Here is a 21,360-nt window from a genome sequence, read left to right as displayed (position 1 = left end):
TGGCTATCTGTGTGGCTTAGGCCTAGAGCTGCACTGGAGTAGATTTTCATGGCACTTTGGTTCCTGCAACAAAATACGTGCTTTCTACAGTATAGGTATTTATCAGATCAGTAGGCAAGTTGTGAAAATTTGACCCAACCATAGGTGCCAACTAGCACCCCAGATTGCAGGAGGGAGGCGGAGTGTTGTGCATTGTGCGATGTTGTGATGTCACACGTGTATGACCCTGGGCTCCATGCTTGGCCTCCCAATTTGTGTGTGATGCTTCCCACCAGAACCACCAGCACCCTCTGCCCATGGACATGACCCAGACTGCTGCCACCGCCTGCCTGCCTCCCACGCAACTAGGCCAAGGCTTCCACCTCCGCCGCAAGGCCTCCATTGAAGCCTGCTGCAGCCACAAAGAGAAGTGCAGCCCAGCTTCCAGAAGGATGTCTGCAGATGTAGTGGACCTCAATGGAGGCCTTGCAGTGGAGGTGGAGGCCTTTATGGGTGGTGGGTGGGCGGTGGGGGTCCTCTGCCACAGGCTGGGGGGCTGCTTCCCCTCTGTGGAGCCACCATGCTCCTGGCTTGTGCGATCAAACCCAAACACGAAACTGAACCCAAACAGTAACTGTAATCGTTACCCTAACCCTGACCTTGTTAACCCTAACCCTAACCCTAACCCTAACTGTAACTCTAACCCTAACTCTAACCCAACCATAATCTTCAACCTGTGCCTTTTTTTTACAACACTTTGCCCCTTTTTGCAGGGGTTTTTTTTTTTTTTTTGTTATTGCTTCATTTTGTAGGTTTGGATGCTTTCTTTGTTTCTTGCTGTGTGGCTTGATTTCACAGGTTTTTAATGGGCTTTTGTCTTTCTTTTGGTATTGCATCATCTTTATTAGTTTTTTTGCTTTCTGATGCATAGCTTTTTTTGTCGGTTCATAATAATTTTGCCTTTCCTTCAGTTTGCATTTGTTTGGTTTCTGGTAGTTCTGCTTCTTTGCGATTCATTTTTGCATTTCTGGTTTTTTTGGCTTGGTTTAGGGGGATTATCAAATCTCATAAAATTTAAGAAATACCACGAGAAACACAAAAACCAATAAATATTCTCAAAATGTAGCAATACCGGAAGAAACATGAAAAACAAGCCAGATCAAGGGAAAAGAAACAATTCACCAAAAACCCCAGAACCAATCAAAGTAAAAGAAGCAAAACAACAAAATGCAAGAAACAAGCAAAACCACCCTAAATTAAGCAAATCAGCAGAAACCAAAAGAAGCAGCAAAGCCACAAGAAACTGGAAACTAATATAAAAAGACAACCAGAAACCCAATAAGCAGGCAACTTGTGGGAGTCCAAAATCACTACAAACCCCGAAATTAACCAACACTTAGCATATTCGTTTTCACTGGTTCTTGGGTTTCTGGTGAATGTGCCTCATTTGGGGTTCGTCTTCTGCTGGTTTCATTTCTTTTCCATTGGTTTGCCTTGTTTTTTGCACCTTTGCTTTATTGCTTCTTTTGAGAAGTTTTATTGTTTTTGCATTCTGGTGGTAATACTCATTAGACATTTCTGGTAGCTTTGTTTCATTTTGGGTGGTTTTCCTTTTTTCTTGGGATTATCAAATCTCGTAAAAATGAATCACGCTGGTATGCTCTAGAACTGCTAGGCTGGCAGGAGCTGGGACAAAGCAACAGGAGCCCAAGAGGCTTAGTGGTTTAAACCAGAGTGCCACCCGCATCTCTAGATAAAGAGGTACTGTGGTGGCGGGAAGGTAAACTGCATTTCCATTCGCTCTGGCACTCATCACAGTGTTGCATGTGCCAGAAGTAGTTTACTCATGCTGGTCACATGACCCGGAAAAGCTGTTTGCAGACAAAGACCGGCTCTCTCAGCCTGAAAGCGGAGATGAGTACCGCACTCCAGAGTCAAATTTGACTGTCCTTAACCATCCAGGAGTCCTTTACCTTTACTTAACATTAAAGGGCTGATTTATTTTACTTGCTCAGGCTGAGTTTATGTCTAGTCTGAATCACATACAAAAAATCATTGGCAGTCAACAGCTAAACTAAACTGACTTGAGGATTTTTGATTGTTCGTTTTGTTTTTAAGCTGCCAGTTGAAGACCCCCCTCAGGGAGCCCTGGTATAGCATTTCATCTCCTAGATACCAAACTGGCCTTCTTCGTCATTACAAGAGAGATGAACTGGGGAAACACCATCATAATCTCTTAAGGATGATTCTCAAGTAAAGAAACCTTATGTAAGTCTTGTATGGGTTTCAAATGTTCCTGCCTTGTTAATTTTAACAATGCTTTATTTTTCTAGTTCTGACCTTTGTGATGAGACAACCACATCCACCTTCCTTGATTATTACACAGCCTATCTAAGAATGGCTGCTTCAGACATTTGTCTTTCCTCAGGTGCCACTTTGCTGCTGCTGCAGAGGCAAATTCCGATGGCTCTCTCCTTGCTCCTCACCCTGGTCTATCTCACCACCATCAGGCCGGCTGCTGTTGCCAAGGAAATGCTGCATAGGACATGTGAAGAAATACAGGCCTTGCAAGGAGTTCAAGATGCAAGAGCAGTTGCGGGGAGAGTTTTTTCTTATCCCATAACACCATTTGCTTTCCAAGGGAAAATAACTCACTACAAGGTAATGTAGCATTGCTGGCAATAATTCTGTCTGGTACCAGTCACAGTATTGAAATGGTTTTGTTCAGTTGTAAAATATGCTGCAGGAAAACAGCAGGGGATGGATGCCCTTTAAAGAGGGAAACGGGAGTTATTTCTCCCTGTATGTGTATACCACAGGAACACCTATATTTTTGGTCAACCTGTTGGTTATGCACAGTGAATTAGTATTGTTCTAATTAATTCAGTGGTTGTTTGACTTGTGTCAATAACACCAATGTAGTTTTTATGAGGTATAAATACAAAATTATAACAACTGCTTCTAAAATATGCAGCTTTTTAGCAATTATCAGCATGATTCTTATCTCACAAATGCATACTTGGAATAAAGCCCACAGTGTTCCCTGAGGCTCGCTTCCTTATAAGTACCGGTATCTTAATTATATCTAAGAGTGTTCCTTTACATCTTGCTGAGAAACTTGCGCTCCCGTGTGTAAAATCTGAAATGGCAGCCCTGCAACACAGGTTGCTTCAGGTGAGTTGTCTAAACAACCACATCTTAAGGTAGAACTAGATGTGGTAACTCTGACTTCTGATGAGGAAGCACCTGACCTCTGCTGGTGCGCTTTTTAAACAAAACTGGCAGAGTTTGAAAACTGTAAAATGGTGGGGGAAACATTTGAAATCAACTCATATTCTTCCCTTTATGACTATTTGATGGTCTGCTCACAATACATCTAGTTTGGCTGTGAAAAATCTAACTTCTAGTTGTTCAGAGTATTTTGGGGACTGGGCAATCTTCCTTTGTTCTAGAAATTGCTTGTTATTGACCAGAATGACTGGTAGGTGTTTCCTGAATGGGAGCTAATGAGTAGGAAATAGCTGGCTGTGAAAGACCAGTATTAGTTGTCCTGCTGTAGTGTGAAAATCAGGATTCGCCCATCACCATCCACTGTTCGGACAGTCATCTGCAGGTCCATACAACAGGCAAATTAAGAGAGTACCCAATATATATATATATATACATCTTACGAATCTGAAACAAACAGCCCTGTTGCATCTAATATGATGATTGTGGAAACAATATATTTTTTATTATTCATTATTTTGATTATACTACATTCCATCTCCTGTGCCCACATCTTTTTTATAATTAAACAGGTTACTCTGGCTAGTGGTTCAGCTTTACCAATGTGGCTGGAATATAACCCTAACACAAATACTCTTCAAGGACTGCCAATGGTGGAGGAGAGTGGAGAATACCATCTAACTATAGTTGCATATGGAGAGCCTTGTGGCTGGAAAACACCAACAGCTGGTGCAAACTTTGCAATTCATGTTCACAATGATGCTCTTGTCCATGAAAAGGAAGTGGTCACAGACCAACAGCATAACAGGTAAGTTGCAGTGATTTCCAAAAAGGAATACATTTGATTAAATTGTTTCATTTATTCTGAACTATGTGCAAGTGTGTGTGTGTGTGTGTGTGTGTGTGTGTGTGTGTGTGTGTGTAACATATTCAGAACAAAGTTGGAAAAAGACACAGGTTGGATTCAAGGTTCCATCAGCAAAACAAGGCCCTCTTAGGTCTCATCTCCTCCTTCTCCCTGCAGCCCCCTATACCTGCCATCTGCTCTGGAGGGTTGGGAGACCCTCTGAAAGAGTGAGAAGCAGCACAGATGACTGCAGGAAACCAGGGGGGAAATAAATCCCCTCCCTTCACTTCTGTTCAGAAAACCTCTGCTAGATCCAAGCCCTTTCCTCAAACAGAAAGACACATTTCATATAGTTATTAAATAACATTAGAGATAAAATAAGTGCCCTTGGCATCCCTTAGAATAACTGCCAGGGGGTGAAAAGCACTCTGCCAGCTGACTAGGAGTGCCTTTTCCAGCTTGGGTTGTTTGTGGACCAGGATAACTTGACCACAGTAGTCCAGGCACTGGTAACTTCAGGTTTAGATTACTGCAATGCAGTAATTACTGCAATGGGGCTTCTCTTGCAATTGGTTCAGAAACTGCAGTTAGTGCAGAGTGCTGAAACACTACTGCTGCAGGAATAAGACAAGAGCATATTTACACCTCTGCACAAAGGTCTGCACTGGCTGCTGACCTGTTCCCGGCCCAAGTTCAGGGGTTTTCTATTGGTGCCTAAAGCCTTTAACAGCTTGGGGACAGTTTGCTCAAATGATTCCCTTGCCCTTTATGCCACTTTGATCTACAGAGCTTGCATTATTACAAGTGCGTATAATAATCATTCCACAGTTGTAAGGAGTCAGTTTTTCAGTATGACAACACCTATGCCTAATAACTCCCTTCCTATTAACATTAGGCAGGGACCCTCACTATATTAATTTAGACACCCACTACAAACTTTATTTCAACAAGCTTATTCAGATAGATAATCTACCATTCAATTTTACATTTCGCTGACTTGATCTGCATATTTTGCTTTATGTATACTGTACTGTTCAGAGATTTATTATTATGCTGTTTATATGTTTTTTTCTAAATAAGTAAGATAACCCTTTTTAACGCCAAATTATTTTAATAGCACATGTTTTGGGGCTTTCAGTATCTGTTCTGCAGCACTGTGTGAAAGGGGAATGTCGGTCACCTTTGCTGAGATTATAATTCATACAGAAAATTATTTAGAAATCCAAAAGCGACTAGATCTAGTTTGCACCATGGCAGACTATCTCCATTTGCATCCCTCCTCATTGACACTTGCTTCATTTGAAAGCCCATTTAATAAACACTATTGGAATCTAACCATATTAGCTGAAGACATTCAATACCTCAACACTATGAAAAAGCATTGTGTTGGAATCCACTGGCCAGTTGGGTTTGGAGTGTTCACTATGCTTTATGAATTAGTACAAATTCTACAACACAATGTAGTGTCAAACCATCTCTCACAGCTGCTGGGGTATGAAATTGCTGGCTGGAGAATACTTAAAAAAGAAGGCAATGGAAAAAATCATTTAGGAAAGCGGCAGAGGAGGCAATTAATGGCCACCCCTGGACTCGTACTGAGACCAACCAAAATAGAGTCTTTAACAATTTTGTCAACTACTATGGTATACACACAGTCTGCTATAATACCTAGTGAAAGTTCATCACTTTTGTATGAAGCTGTAAAAGAAGTTATTCCCACTTACATGGATGCCTTGGGGTCCATGGACATTCAAATGTTACTGAATGGTCAGATTAAAACACAAGTATCTGGCTTTTTCCAGTCGCTTTCTTCTGAACTTTCACCTTCTCTGGTATCACCATCAACAGAATTTGAGGGTAAAGTGGCTTCCAGAACACCAACAATATTGGAGGAACTACAGTCTCAAGTGCCACAACAAAATATGTATTCTGTGCCTAAAAAATCCAAGCCAAAGGACAGTTCCACACTCTATTTTTTAGATTTTTCTGTGCCAATGAGTAAAACCCAGATCTCACTACCTGCTCACAACATGGAAACTTCAGTTTCACCAGACGTAACTGCTTCTAGAACAGCATCGCTAGCATACTCAGAGGAATTAACAAGAAGTCTCGATTATACAGACCCTTATGCACAGCTAACAGCATCTGGATTACTATCTAAAGACACCATATATGTTGCAAATCTTCCTCTACCATCCATATCAACACTGATGAATTTAAGAGCATCATCTAGAGTCCTATTTTCCAATGTTGTAGTTTCTTTGCTCTCATCAGATGGTAGCTACGAGATTCAAGACCTACTCAGCAACAACAAACATGCCTCAGAGTCATTTATGTCTTTACCACAAGCTACAACGCTGATTGATGTGCCCAGCAGGAATATAGGCTTCAGTTTGATTGGTATTACATCACTAGGCATAAGTGGTGTTTCCGTCCACAAATTTAGACTGCCGGTCAACACAAGTCCGTCTCAGTTCTATTACAGTAACAATGCTTCAGCTTTGGCAATGCATAGCAGTCAGCAATTCAGGATATCCTCATTTGTTCATTCACTACACTTTGGATTTCTATCAAGAACAAGCAACAGTCCAGCAATGGCTCCCTCTTTATCATTATCAACACCGGCAGAATTCCCTGTATCATTTGGACATAGTAATATGATACCAATGGGGGAAATTTTATCTGAAAGGACACAGGTTAGCCAACAGGTAATTAAAATATACACACTTGCATCAGAGTCTTTTATGACTGTTCAAGAGACAGACAAACTTTTAATTTCAAAAACCAAACTATTAGCTCCTACCACATCCCAGATGGACGCTCTCCTGTGGGAAACACAACATTTAATTTATGATGCATCATCCAGTGCTTCAGTTTCAAGCAGCAGATTCCATGAAGGTGACCCATCTTATAAAATGAGCCAATCATCAGAGTGTTATTCTTATGATGCTTTGCTGCCTACCTGGTCTACAGAATTTGCTGGCACCCCCAAGTTATCTTTTTCTACAGATGAAATTGGCTCCTATGACAGTAATGCTGTTAGAACTCACAAGCCATGCTTTGATGCTTTACAACTAGACACAAGTGATCTAAGCTTGGATAGCTCATTTGGAACCAAAATTAACTTCCAAATTACCAGGGACTTAACTTTAGAACTGTTGGAAAAGTCAACTATTACTTCCAATAAAGATATGTCCAAACAAACTGGATTCTATGTCACTACTTTATACCAAGGTAAGCTATTAATATTGGTGCGTCAAATTTTGATCCAATGTGAGTAACTCACACCAGGTTTCATTAGTATTGTTACTACTGCTACAACCTCAATTTATGTATATACCTCCTTTTGACCAAAAGCCCTCCCCCCCCATGACTAGCATAATAAAAGAACAAAATGTACAGTATAGTTTAATAAGTAAGCAAAAGACAATAAGCAAGCCAAATAATATGGCAGCCAAATAATATGACCATATAGAAGGGCAGTAAGAAGGAAGCATTCCCAAGCTAAAGGGTTAAAAGGTACTTAGCTAAAAGGAACATTCTAGACTTAAAATTCTAGACAATGAGAAATATTCAGAAGTGTGCCCTAGTTCAAAGAATTAAGGGGCACTCACAACAACTCCCATTCTAACTAATTTTCAGGGGTTTGGCCCAAATAACCTTAGTAATTAACAGTTGTCCAATAACATTTTAAACAAACAAAAATAAAATTAGGAAAACTAGCAATATTAACAGTTGCCACAAAAAGGAGTAAGAGACCCACACCCCACCCCATGCTTTTTAGTCTCCCAAGTAAAGTCTCCCAAGAGCTTAGGATAAATAGGGTGCAACTCTTGCCTTTGGGCCAACACAAGGTGAGGCTTCTCTCTCACACAGCAGCTGATTAGTCTCCATGTGTGGTACAAATGGGACCATTCCTCCTCAGCTGCTACACCTCAGGCCTTTCAGGGGGAATAGCTGTCAAGATGACACATAACACATAGGTTTACACACAGAGATGTTTGGAGGTTTCATGACTAACGACTGTTTTTGACACTGAAGCTATTTTTTACCAGTTTAATATGATTTTTAATTATGCTTAAATTGTTTTCATGGTTTTATTAAGTGTGTGCTTAATGCCCTGGCATTCAGACAAGATGAGGAGCAGTAAATACACATCCATTCTCATGTCACCTCAGATGTTAGCAAGTCACTCCCCATCTGTTGTATACTTTCAAATTATTTTACCCATTTCATGGCTGATTTGAACTTGTGGCAGCATTACTGTAATAAAACCAATTACCTTGAATAAGCAAAAGCTTTCTTCTCTCAGTTCAAGTGAAATGCTTAGTTATGTTTGTTTCACATTTCTGTCAACTGTCTGTAGTCAGTTTACAATTCAGTCATACGCTGAACTAACAGGGCAACAATTTTTTCATATATTCCCCCCCCCCCAGTCCCCCACCTTCTCCATAATTTGCATTTTTTGGTAGGGGCTAGAATGATGATATTGTACAACAGTGTAAAGGGTGCAATGTGTGTTGAGCAGTGAGAAGTGGTTTGGAAACAAAAGGAAGCATGGAAGATTGTCACAAAACTCCCATAATTGTTATGTTTTGTGAGTCTTTGGGCTTTAGTGGCCCTTAAACACCGAACAATCATCCAGCCCCCTCCCTCAAGCACAGCACCCAGGTGTCTGTCCCGTGATAGGTGTAGGGATCCTAGTGAGAAGACTTCCTTCAAGGGAGAGTAAGGCTGCACACACACCTGTTTTAAAACACATGGCTCCCCCCCCAAAGAATCCTGGGAACTGTAGTTTACCCCTCACAGAGCTACAATTCCCAGAATCCTTAAGAAATTAGCTCCCAGGTTTCTTTGAGAGGACATCATATACTTCAAACATCACCTACTTTGCCTCTGTCTTCACTCAAAAGGAAAGCGATGCACAACCTGGTGATAACAGAATAAATGAGGAGGGAGCTGTGGCCCCTAGCTACTTTAAATGAATTCAAATCTCCAGGGCTGCATCCAAGGGTACTAAAGGAGTTGTGGATGTAACCTCAGTGCCTTTGTCTATGATCTTTGAGAAATCTTGGAGAACAGGTGAGGTCCCTGCAGATTGGAGACAGGCAAATGTTGTCACCATCTTCGAAAATGTAACTACCGACTGGTGAACTTGACCAGGAAAGGTCCTAGAATAGATAATTCAACAGTCGGTCTGTAAGCATTTAGAAAAGGATGCTGTGATTACTAAGACCCAGCATGGGTTTCTCAAAAATAACTCATGCCAGACCAATCTGATTTCTTTTTTTGATGGAATTACAAACTTGGTGGATATGGGGAATGCCATGACTTCAGTAAGGCTTTTGGCAATGTCCTCCACAATATTCCCATGAGGAAGCTGGTAAAATGTGGGTTGAAGTATTAGGTGGATTTGTAGCTGGTTGACTGACCGAACACAAAAAATATTCATTAATGGTTCCTCGTCACCCTGGGAAAAAGTCACAAGGGGGTGCCACAGGGTTCTGTCCTGGGCCCATTGTTCAACATATTTACTTGGATGAAGAAACTGAGGTGATGCTAATCAAATTTGCAGATGACAAAAACTGGGAAGGGTAGCTAATGCAGCAAAAGACAGAATCAAAATTCAAAATGACCTTAACAGACTGGAGAATTGGGCACAAGCTAACAATAGGGACAAATGTCAGGTTCTGTACTTAGGCAGGAAGAACCAGATGAACAAATATAGGGTGGGGGACACCTGGCTTACTAGCAGTACATGTAAAAAGGATCTAGGGACCTTGGTGGACCACAAACTTAACATGAGTCAACAGTGTGATGCAGCAGCAAAAAAAAGTGAATGCTATTCTAGGCTGCATCAACAAAAGTACGGTGTCCACACCAGGGGAAGTCAGAGTACCACTCTATTCTGCCTTGGTTAGACCACACCTGGAATATTGTGTCCAGTTCTGAGTATCTCAGTTTAAGAAGGATGTTGAGAAGCTGGAACGTGTGCAGAGGGGGGCAACTAGTATAATCAAGGGTCCAGAAGCCAAGCATTATGGGGAGCTGGGTGTGTTTAGCCTGGAAAAGAGGAGACTGAGGGGAGATAAGATAGCCACCTTCAAATATCTAAAGGACTGTGACATGGAAGAAGCTTGTTTTCTCCTGCTCTGGAGCGTAGGACTTGACCCAATGGCTTCAAGTTACAAGAAAGGAGATTCTAACTAAAAATCAGGAAGAACTTCCTGACAATAAGAGCTGTTGAACAGTAGAACAGTCTCCCTCAGGAGGTGGTGGACTCTCCTTCCTTGAAGGTTTTAAAGCAGAGGCTGGATGGCCATCTGTCATGGATGCTTTAGCTGAGATTCCTGCACTGCAGGGGGTTGGACTAGATGACCCTTGAGTCCCTTCCAACTCTAAGATTCTATAATTCTATGGTGGGGATGCAGCAGAATTGAACTGGCCAGAATTACACCTGGGATGATCTACCTGAAGCAAGAGGTCAGCTGTCTTAGTGGGGGTGAGACACTAGGGCCTATCTCAGAAAAATTCTGTGAGATAAATTGACATAAACATTTTACAAATTCCTCTTGTCATTTTTTGTCAGACTTCTGAAAACTTGGTTTTTATATTTCCTCTCTGTTACCTTCACTCCTATGTAGGTCCAATAAACACCTCCCCAAGAGTTGTTAATGCCATTAAGTGGATAACAGCAACAATTGGACACAATTTTTCCTTTTCAGTACCTCCAGACACATTTTATGACCAGGAAGATGGAGATACAACTCAGCTGACCCTTGAAATAAACCCAGCCGATGGTTCACCAACAGGTTCGGAAAGCTGGTTGCAGTTTAATTCAGATTATCGAACCATGTATGGTTACCCACTTGATCACGATTTTCAGTATTCACCTCAGGAATTTTTACTCTTTGCCACCGATTCAGGAGGGCTGAAGACATCTGATACCCTCACAATTGCACTACTCAGGCCAACCGCTATCCCATGTCATACTTATACCATAAGAACAAAAAATAGTTACCACTCCTTTCTGAGAGACAGGGATAGAGTTAACTTGTTTTTTGAGAAGCTTTCCAAGTATTTGATTTCTGGCTGTCCTGGCAATATGACACTGCTTGATCTCAAACCCGGGTCCACTGTGATCACCTGGTACAACAGCTGTTTCTGCACAAGGGCCAGTGGATGTGCAAGGGATGAAATCCAGGGTGTGCTGAGGAAACTAAGAGTACCTGGTGGAAATATAAATCCACATTTTGTTGAGGCAATGTTGCCAGCCTACAAAATTGATCGAATTGAAGAAGTTGCTTTTGGTGGAATCTGCTCACCAATCACAAAACCAGTGAATGAATCCCTGATATCAAACAGCACCTTAGCTACATTTGACAACCATTGCTGGATAAGAAACATTTTTACTTCCTTGTTAATAAGTGTATGCATTACAATTATAGTGATTCTGACAGTTGCCTTCCACTGCTGTAGACATCCCAAGAAAATAACTGGATTACAATCTACAACATCTCATGGAAGACCCTTCTTCAGCTACACTGATTTGGAAATGGATATGCTGAAATCCCGGAAGTCACCAATGCTTGAACAAGAGAGCCCACCATCAGCTCAGTTATGGTTGCCTGTTCCAACACCTTCCCCTCAGCATATCTACAGAACAAACAGAAATCTTGTTGCCTCAGGTCTACCTCCACCACCCAAATACAGACTACCACCATTTTATGGAATGCAAGAACCTAGTGAGACTCACCAGGATACTAGTCCCAGAAGGTATTATCCCAAAGCTAGCCTATACTGAGAATGCTATTCTGGGAGGGGCAGATTTTTTTCATTCTTATACAGAATTATATAGGAATTATTAATGATGATATATTATCAAAGAAGCTAAAGAAATGCCAAGTACAACAGGTTTAGATACAAAATCCTACGACATAAGGCAATGTGTTTATTGTAAACACAAAAATCTGCCATGTACAGAAAGCCTAGAAAAAACACAAGCTGCTTTTTCACAGGCAAGGACACCAATAACAATGAGAAACACCACCACTTCCACCTGCTTTATAAACTCTTATATACTCCCTGGGACAATAAAACAGTATTCCCAGTGGTACTGTAGATGTGTTAATGATTATGTTATTTTCTTAAAATTTCTGTAGATAGTTATTGGCAGAACACTTAAATGTTATGAATCAAAGCCAGGAAATCCTTTTTTAAAGTGTCAGTTTTTTTATGATGGGAATAGTGTGGCAGCTGCTGTTCCATGGCTTCATCCATCCCATGTCAATCTAGTAAACTTAAGAATATAAAATTGTCGCACGGGAAGAACTATGCCAATATTGCCTCCTCTCATCCAACGTGAGTGTAACAGACTTTTCCACACAATTGCTTTCTTCTGATGTAATTTTTACATGTGATTGAGGGAACAGGAAGAAAGAAACCATGTCACTTAAGACCCAGTCCTTTAAATAAGCTGTAACATGATGCATGCTGTAGGCATTAACTGTTTTCTCTTGCCTAGATGGTGTCAAAGAAATACAGCAGAGACCAGAGACCAGAGTTCAAATCCCCAGTTGGGCATTAAGCTCACTGGGTGGTCTTGGGTGAGTCATAAAACTCTTCGCCTGCCGACCTCACAGGGTTATTGCAAGGATAATACTGAGGTGGCGAGAGCCATGCAAGCCACCTTGTGCTGATAATAAAATGCAATAAATAAAAGAAATTAACTTCTTATTAGCTTCATGTGCAGCAACTTGCTCTGTAGACATTAGCAGACGTTTACTCTCTCAAAGCCATTAAAGATTCAGATTACTGCTGAGATGGAGAACCTGTGGCCCGTCAGCTGTTGTGGAACAACTCACTGTGCTGTCTGGGGGCTGCTGGGAGCCATGACTCCAACAACTAGAAGGCCACAGCTTCCTCACCAATGCAGTCCTAATGTCTGCTTTTAGAAGCACAGGAGCAGGCCAGACTTGGTCTTTTCTTGTGCTATGACTGCCACAGGTTCCCCAAAACCAATGTTATCAGTTTTGAAAGTATTAATTTAAAGGTGTTATAAGTAAGGAATCATAGAATCATAGAGTTGGAAGAGACCACAAGGGCCATTGAGTCCAACCCCCTGCCAAGCAGGAAACACCATCAGAGCACTCCTGACATATGGTTGTCAAGCCTCTGCTTAAAGACCTCCAAAGTAGGAGACTCCACCACACTCCTTGGCAGCAAATTCCACTGTCAAACAGCTCTTACTGTCAGGAAGTTCTTCCTAATGTTTAGGTGGAATCTTCTTTCTTGTAGTTTGGATCCATTGCTCCGTGTCCGCTTCTCTGGAGCAGCAGAAAACAACCTTTCTCCCTCCTCTATGTGACATCATTTTCTATATTTGAACATGGCTATCATATCACCCCTTAACCTCCTCTTCTCCAGGCTAAACATGCCCAGCTCCCTTAGCCGTTCCTCATAAGGCATCATTTCCAGGCCTTTGACCATTTTGGTTGCCCTCCTCTGGACACGTTCCAGTTTGTCAGTGTCCTTCTTGAATTGTGGTGCCCAGAACTGGACACAGTACTCCAGGTGAGGTCTGACCAGAGCAGAATATTGTTTTACTTCACATGTTTTTTAAATAATTTCCAGGTTGCTTAAGACTTGAAGGGTAATCTAAGGTAAGAACTGAAAAGGGCAATGCCTTCCATTTAATCATTCTTATACCATCCCAGTAAAGCAGGCATGCCTAAAATGCTAAATGATTAATATAGGATTGCTCAGCCTAATTAGAAATATTTCTGAGTGCCTTCACTGAACTCCATTATGCTATCTTGGAACCAAACATCCCCTTTACTCCCAACACACAAGCAGGTAAAAAGCTGACAAACACCTTAACACCAAATACACCTTAACAATTAAATCAAAGCCACACCCACACAATTTGGGACCAGAAATCATTTCCCATCTAAGAAGTTTGTTTTTATATATCTGAACCATGGCCTATTTCTGAATAATAGATTACAATTTAATTTAACATGCTGAAATGGCTGCTAGTCAAAGAATCAAATTTGATGCCAAATTCAGAAGGGGGATTAGTGTCTGAGCTCAAAATCCAGGAAGGAGCCAGAGTGTTGATTTTTGGCTCGACCAAGTGCTTTTAACAACCAGCAAAAAGTAGCTGAAACAACAGGGAGCGGTTTTAATTTAGGAATAAACGTCACCAACAAAAAATTGGCTTATTAGACATATAACATATTTTTCTGAAAAACCAAGTTTATTCTTAAACAATTGTTCGCATGCTTCCCTCTCCCATCACCCCACAATTCAAAAGCTGTGCTGGCCAATACGGAGTTGCAATCAAGAATACTATCTTTGTATACAAAGCACAAAAGAATGCTATCTTTATAGCTTTAACAGTGTTGCAGGGCTACTTCCCCTTCTGTAACTGTTTTGATCTCAGGTATTAGCTGTGATACAGTGGTGCCTCGCAAGACGAAAATAATTCGTTCCGCGAGTCTTTTCGTCTTGCGATGTTTTTCGTCTTGCGAAGCACGGTCCGTCGCAACTGCGCCTCTTCAAGCGGCTTTTTAAAAAAAGCGCAAGACGTTTTCGTCTTGCGAAGCAAGCCCATAGGGAAGTTCGTCTAGCGAAGCAACGCAAAACCGAAAAACCCTTTCGTCTAGCGAGTTTTTCGTCTTGTGAGGCATTCGTCTTGCGGGGCACCACTGTAGTTGGCAGGGTGTCTATTCCCCTTTGCAACAGGGTTTTACTTAATGTATCAGCCTTCATATCCACTATGCAGTAAGAGAACTAATGGAGAGAGGCCAGTGTGGACTGGACTGTACAAACACCCTGTAGCCATGTTGCTAATGAAAACAGCTGCAGCCTGTCTTTCTGTATAGCCCAGTTTAGATTTAGGTTTCTTGTGCCATTCAATACACAAAAGATTATCTGCAGCCCCGTCTATAGCAATACCTGTTTAAATTGCATACACTAACCCAAGCAACTGATCAAGGACAATCATACTTAAATCTTTACAGTGGTGCCTCGCGAGACGAAATTAATTCGTTCCGCGAGTTTTGTCGTCTTGCGATTTTTTTCGTCTTGCGAAGCACGGTGTCGGGAAAGTTTTGTAAAAGCTTCAAAAATCACCAAAGTCTTTAAAAACCTCAAAAAAGGCTACCACACCGCGTTCTATGAGTTGCTCCTCGGAGTCAAGTCGCAACTGTATTAACGGTGTTAAGAAAAAGGAAACAAACTTGCAAGACATTTCCGTCTTGCGAAGCAAGCCCACAGGGAAAATCGTCTTGCGAAGCAGCTCAAAAAAAACAAAAAACCCTTTCGTCTAGCGAGTTTTTTGTCTTGCGAGGCACCACTGTATTTCTTATTATCTAGGACGGGTATAAGCAGTTCAGCATTTTAGATAGCATTTTATTTACGGAATGTGCTTTATAATCTTTTTAGCCTCAAAACAAGTGTGGGACAGGTCTCTGTTACCCTCAACTGCCCCTTCTTTAATGGAATTAAGAGCCCATCGTTGCTCTATAACATACCCAGACAGTTTATCACTGTTCTGTCATTAAAACCAAGACACTGTGTCCAACAACAAATGTCTTTATGCAGCACTCTCCTAAAGTACAATCTCCTAAAAAATGTTAATGTATCTAAAAGCACACCTGAAAACAAAACCCAGGTAAAAAAAAATACCGTGTTTCTCCAGAGGGAATCAAAAACATTTTAAAATTCATTTTTTTACAAAGACCTTACTATTAGTTTGAAATGAAGTCTTGCTTTATTTGATCCTAGAGTAAAAACGGATTTGGGACAAATGATTTACACATTTAATATAATATTGAGATTTTCTATTTTTATAGAAAAGTGCTAAAAATAGGGGAAAAACAAAAAGCAACTGAAGTTTGAATCAATTTGAATCAAGAATAAAATGTTTATGCAACATAACAAAATATAATTCTTAGATTCCATTTTCACTGCCGGCTGGCTTTCCCATTTTCTGTTGTTTCCATTCTGAAACAAAGCAAATAAACAAACAAATAAATTTTGCCTTAAGAACATTCTTGCAATTATTTTTTTTAAAAAAAATTGGCATTCCCCCGCCCCAGATTTTTCTATTTACAACGAAATCGATTAGTACGTTTCAAAAATATTTATGCTTTATTTATTCCTAGACTAAACCTGACCCAACTGCATGCATAACTAATTGCCAAAATAACACGCGTGTCTCTTAAGCTTTCATCATTATTTTGAGACTGCTGAAGAACAAGATAAACTGAGGAAAACAAGTTTGCTTACTCCAATTTTGTTTTGCTTACTAAAACCCTATTTCTGATTGTCAGTTTGCATTTCTTGGTGCAGAAACTATTGATCTGATGTGTAGAGATCTTTCCTATTCTAATTAATTCAAGAGGGTTCTGGAAGTTTCTCTATGTGAAAGAAGCAAGCAGAAAGTTCATGATGTTTGGGTTATACCTTCAGAGAAGCTGAGTACAGCTGGTTTAAACTGGTTCTCTTATCTCTTCTGTCAAGGTCATGTTGACTATAAAAATAGGCCAGATGGGAGTCTGGGTTTCACTTTCTCTTTCTATCTCTTTTCCTTCTGTGCAGTGTTCTGTACATAGTATGTTTGGTGTTAAGGTTTCTTGTAAGTCTTATTATAAGTTATTGTAAGCTTAAGTGAAGTCTGCTGCAACTGGTTTTCTTATGGATTGTGCCAATCCTGAATGTATTGGATTTGTGACCATTATGCTCATTTGCCTTCAGTAGCAGTAAAGCTCTACTGGATCAAATATTAATTGCCTCTGGTCTATTTTCTGGGAATCCTGCAACATGTTTAAGTTTTTACTCTGCTAACTATATGCTGCAATCTGCTCTGGATCAATACTGAGTAGAATTCCATGACACTGATATAATTATAAGTATGATATTCAGACAGTTTTTGGCTAGTAAAGAAAATCACATCAAGTAACATGCTATTTAGTAGTACAAACCCGTTCTCATCTTTAAGATGTTGATATAACTCAGCTTTGTTGTTGACAGAGTTCAAGCGACCAGTAAATTCCTGATGTTTCCTAGAATTTGCCGTGTTAATTCTGCTGCTCCATAAAGACAGGAGAGAAACTGGCCCTAGGTTTGGTAAACATAATTTAAGTACATTCAATGGTTTTCATTCAAAAACTCACACAACAAGCAGCATACATGTTACAGATACATGAACACAGCTTTTCCCTTTGTTCATATTTCACCAGCAGTGGATCCAGGATAAATAGCACCATCATTTCTAACAGACCAGAGAATATCTAAAAGCAACCCACATTTAATTCAGAGACAAAATCCAAAATTAAGTATCAGTATAATTCATCACAGGGACAACAAAGCCTCCAGACTTTCTTCAACCCAACTGGTTTCTCACAACACTAGTTTCTCAATGAAAGTACAAAACAATAACGATTTCACTTCATAACTAGGGACAGACATTTTTCACAATTATAGTCAAACCTCGGTTACTGAATGGCTCTGTTTTGGAACGTTTCGGCTCCCAAATGCCGAAAACCCGGAAGTAAATGCTTCTGTATTCAAACGTTTTTTGGAAGCCGAACGTCTGACGTGGCTTCTGCTGGGTGCAGGAAGCTCTTGCAACCAATCAGAAGCCGCACCTCAGTTGTCACACATTTTGGAAGCCAAACGGGTTTCCAAGAACAGATTAAGTTCGACAACCGAGGTTTGACTGTAAGTGAAAAAGCTCTGCCAGTTGTATTATTTCTGTCACCTCTTAGTCATATTTTGTAGACACAAGGATGTTTATTGCAGTTCTCTCAGTGTAACACCCTGATCAGCAACAATGGGTCACTGAGTTGGGAAGAGGAAATGTGGTCTGGTCCTTCCTTGTGCTGGCAAGGCCACCTGTCACTGTTCTCGAGCAGCAGTGGGCAGTTTCTTTGGCATCAAGATTGTAGAGTTGGAAGAGACCAAGTGGGTCACCAAGTCCAACCTGCTGCAATGCAAGAATCTTTTGCCCAAATTGGGGCTTGAACACACAACCCTGAGATTCAGAGTCTCAAGTTCTAATGACTGAGCTATCTAGGGAAGTTCTTTGGCATCCAGATGAGAGGGAAGAATGCGTAGTGAAGATTCTTCTGCATAGCCCTTTGGCAATGCTGATTCCTATCTTGCAAAGACCGAAATGGCTCACAAAGCTGAAAGGGAAAGGGGAACAGGAAAGTACGTAAGCAACAGGCTCCCTCCTGCTGCCATGCCTTCAAAGGCATGGGGGGCGTCACCGCTGTCGCCCTGGGTATATTTTTTTGAGGGGGCACAGCAATCTTATCCCTGTTTACCTAAGAGCAAGTCTCACTGAACTCAATACATAGGATGCTGCTGAAATGAATTGGGTTGGGGGGGTTGAGATTGTGGCTAAACCTGATTTGAAGGGTGGCTTGAAGGAAGGCTATTTATCTTTGTGCTCTGTTCTGTTGTGCAAGTTTTCTCCTGCCTCCTTGCAAAAGATATTTCACCAGGAGCTGAAAGGTGCTACCTCCTGAATGGTAAATTGGGATTCTTACAGGAAATTCAAGGAAACAGCAACACACGCTTTATACAGAAAATATAGCATTTCAGAAAGAAACCAGCAATGTGTATGTATATTCCTGTGTTAAATGGGACTGCCTAGCAAATTATTTCTTCTTATTCTTCATTACATTTTTATGCCACATTTTCTCCAAAGGAGCTCAAGATGGTCACATGGTTCTCCTCCCCATTTTATCCTCACAACAACTCTGTGAAATGGGTCAGGCTGAGAGATGGTGAGTGGCCCAAGGTCACCCAGTGAGCTTCATTGCCAGGTGGGGGTCCAAAACTCTAACCATTGAGAGCATTGCTTAGCTTTGTAAAGCTAAGCAGGGTCTGGTATGGTTGGTTTCTAACTGGGTGGGGGACAGCATGTTGAGAATTCCTGCCTTGAAGGTTGGACTAGATGACCCTTGAGGTCACTTCCAACTCCACAATTTGATGATTCTAAGTTTTGTAGGGTCTTTAAAAGACTGGTCATCGCAAAAAGCACATTGGGCTGGTGTTGTGAATCAGTATGTTAAGCTTTTTAATTAACCCCTTTTGAGGTTGCAAATAAATATTTGTGTTACGCCATCTGCCCAGTCCATTGGGGGGGGGGAGAGTGCAGCACTTGTCCCCCCCTGTGCTAGACCACTTACATGCCTCTCTCCCCACAAGAACACTTGTTACATGGCAGTACTTCTTTGCAGAGAAATTTAAGAATATTTGTGTCGCTTCTTCTGAAGGTATCCTGCAAGCATAGTTTGCATTCTGTAGCCCCAGATATACGATTCTTTCATTCACTTTGATTAAAACAACATTGGCAGCATCCAGCAGATATACAGGCCTATGTCTTGTTGAAGTTATTCTTCTTCCACCCAAACAAGCAAGTTTTCTAGTTATTTACAGCACAAAAGTCACTCTAACCTTTACACTTTATAAAGAATTTTTTTTTATTCTCCAAGGTTACTGGGTGGTATTGTTGTTGTTTTAAAAAGCTTAATGTTAGGTCACACATGATGATGCACCTCAAATCAGTTTTTAACTTTTTTTTCTTTCTTTCTTTTAAAAAACCTATTTGGCAATTATTCAAAATCTACCTTTAGTTTTTTCAATGGTTGGAATTTCATCCACTGCAACAAGGGGCTTTTTGTTTGGTGGCTCAGGAGAATCAGGTGAATCTTTTATTACTTCTGCCTCTGCTAGTTCCTCTTTTTCACGCTCTAATAAGCCTTTTAACCTACGGAAATAAATAAAAAGAATTACCACTGCAATTTCAACACCAACAGTTCCATTTAGTAAGTTGTGAGACAGTGATATTACCTAGAGAATCAAAGAATGGGCCAAAAACGCTGGAGACTTGCGCTGAAAAGAGCTTGTTATTTAACAAACTATGTTGGGAAGAAATTAGAATTAAATCTATGGACAGCAAATTACTATATTTCTGTTATTTTTGAAGCATGAATAACTGCTTAATTTGTTTTTTTTTTTATTAAAGCCAGCTTTTCTTTCTTTTTTAGTTTAACCTTTCAGTTCCCAGTGTGTGTAAACACACAAACATTCAAGCACATTATGCTTGTAGGCAAATTGCAGAATACACATTCCACAAACACTTCTTGATACTTGGAACTAGCATGAACCTCAAGTAAAAGGTAAGGGCAGATGTAGCCTGGGTTCTCCCCTCTGCTGATGGGAGTTCTTGAACAATTTTTTAAAGATACTAATACTTTCTGGAGAGCTCCCATTCCATGCTTTGGGCTTCATACTAGAGTCTCCTTGCAACAGGCCAAAATCAACTCTTTCTAATGGTGCTGAGACTAAGAAAATCGGCCTGTCACTCCTGCCATTTATATAAATATAAAACCTGAAATAAAATTCTATTGGTACTGATAAAGCACCTTTCCGATTCCTGCCAGGATTTTTCTGGTTCATAGTCTTTTCCTGCTTTCTCTGACTTTTCTTCTTTTTCTTCTCTTTTCCTCCCCCGTTTCTTGCGCTCCTCTTCTTCAGGTGGTTTGCTTCTGCAAGCCAGAAGGCACTCCAAAACTCGTTGATGTTTATCCGAGTTGGCTATGTGTGCTCTAACAAGAGTCTCCAATTCATTCCACATGATCCTGTACTGTTCATCTCTATTGAAAAAAACAACATGATTTGATTCTTATCTACACAAATTCTCCAATCTCAAGTATCTAATTTATCCTCACTTCTATTTTAAGACTTCTAGATTCATTTCAACAATTTATTCTGGAATGGACAAACTTCTGAGTAAAAAATAATTTTTAATGCAATACCTTTGATGTATGTGGTGCATTGCACAATAAATGAGTAAAAAGGAGAGGAGCAAGCTGGTAACTTCTGCTTTCGAAATATAATTTGAGTTAAATGTACCAAAAAGTCATATTTACCTTTTAGGGCCCTTTCCTCTTGTTCCAACTGTTGATATTGGCAGTGGGTCATTTTTTCTTTCCATGTCTACTAAATTGTAAATTGTTTTCTGACAATTGAGGACATCTTCATCTGTCAATGCTTCCTTCACAATAACACTGGCCAATGGCACTACCTATGAGATAAAAAGAAAACAGATGTTCTTCATGAACACAATAAAAACTTGCTGAATCAAGCCCATCTAGTCCAGCATTCTGTTCTCACAGTGAACAAGCAGCTGCCTGTGGGAAACCCGCAACCAGGACCCAATGTGGTTTCCACCAACTGGTATTCTGAAGCCTCTGACCGTGAAGACAGAGCAACTCCATAAGGGA

General features: G+C 40.6%; 2 protein-coding genes across 5 annotated transcripts in view; one reads left to right on the top strand and one right to left on the bottom strand.

The window, feature by feature from the left end:
• Positions 1 to 2,190: 2,190 nt before the first annotated feature.
• Positions 2,191 to 13,042, top strand: LOC308595951 (uncharacterized protein). Its single transcript, XM_081210641.1, is given in 5 exon segments — positions 2,191 to 2,308; positions 2,310 to 2,640; positions 3,780 to 4,015; positions 5,193 to 7,288; positions 10,699 to 13,042. Coding segments are annotated over 5 exon segments (3,873 nt in total). The 5' UTR covers positions 2,191 to 2,258; the 3' UTR covers positions 11,859 to 13,042.
• A 2,594-nt stretch (positions 13,043 to 15,636) lies between these two features.
• Positions 15,637 to 21,360, bottom strand: part of INTS13 (integrator complex subunit 13) — a gene marked incomplete at its 5' end in the record, with an annotated part of 29,775 nt that continues 24,051 nt past the window's right edge. For all 4 annotated transcript variants that reach the window (XM_081210705.1, XM_081210706.1, XM_081210707.1 and 1 more), the window contains 5 exons: positions 15,637 to 16,063; positions 17,044 to 17,179; positions 19,702 to 19,841; positions 20,500 to 20,730; positions 21,007 to 21,161. In XM_081210705.1, the coding sequence (XP_081066831.1) occupies positions 16,024 to 16,063; positions 17,044 to 17,179; positions 19,702 to 19,841; positions 20,500 to 20,730; positions 21,007 to 21,161 (702 nt within the window). In that variant the 3' untranslated portion in view covers positions 15,637 to 16,023. The remainder of the gene's footprint in view (positions 16,064 to 17,043; positions 17,180 to 19,701; positions 19,842 to 20,499; positions 20,731 to 21,006; positions 21,162 to 21,360) is intronic.

The sequence above is a fragment of the Podarcis bocagei genome, assembly GCF_964188305.1.
Source record: "Podarcis bocagei genome assembly, chromosome: 10".
NCBI lineage: Eukaryota > Metazoa > Chordata > Lepidosauria > Squamata > Lacertidae > Podarcis > Podarcis bocagei.
This window is presented reverse-complemented; position numbering and strand designations above follow the sequence as displayed.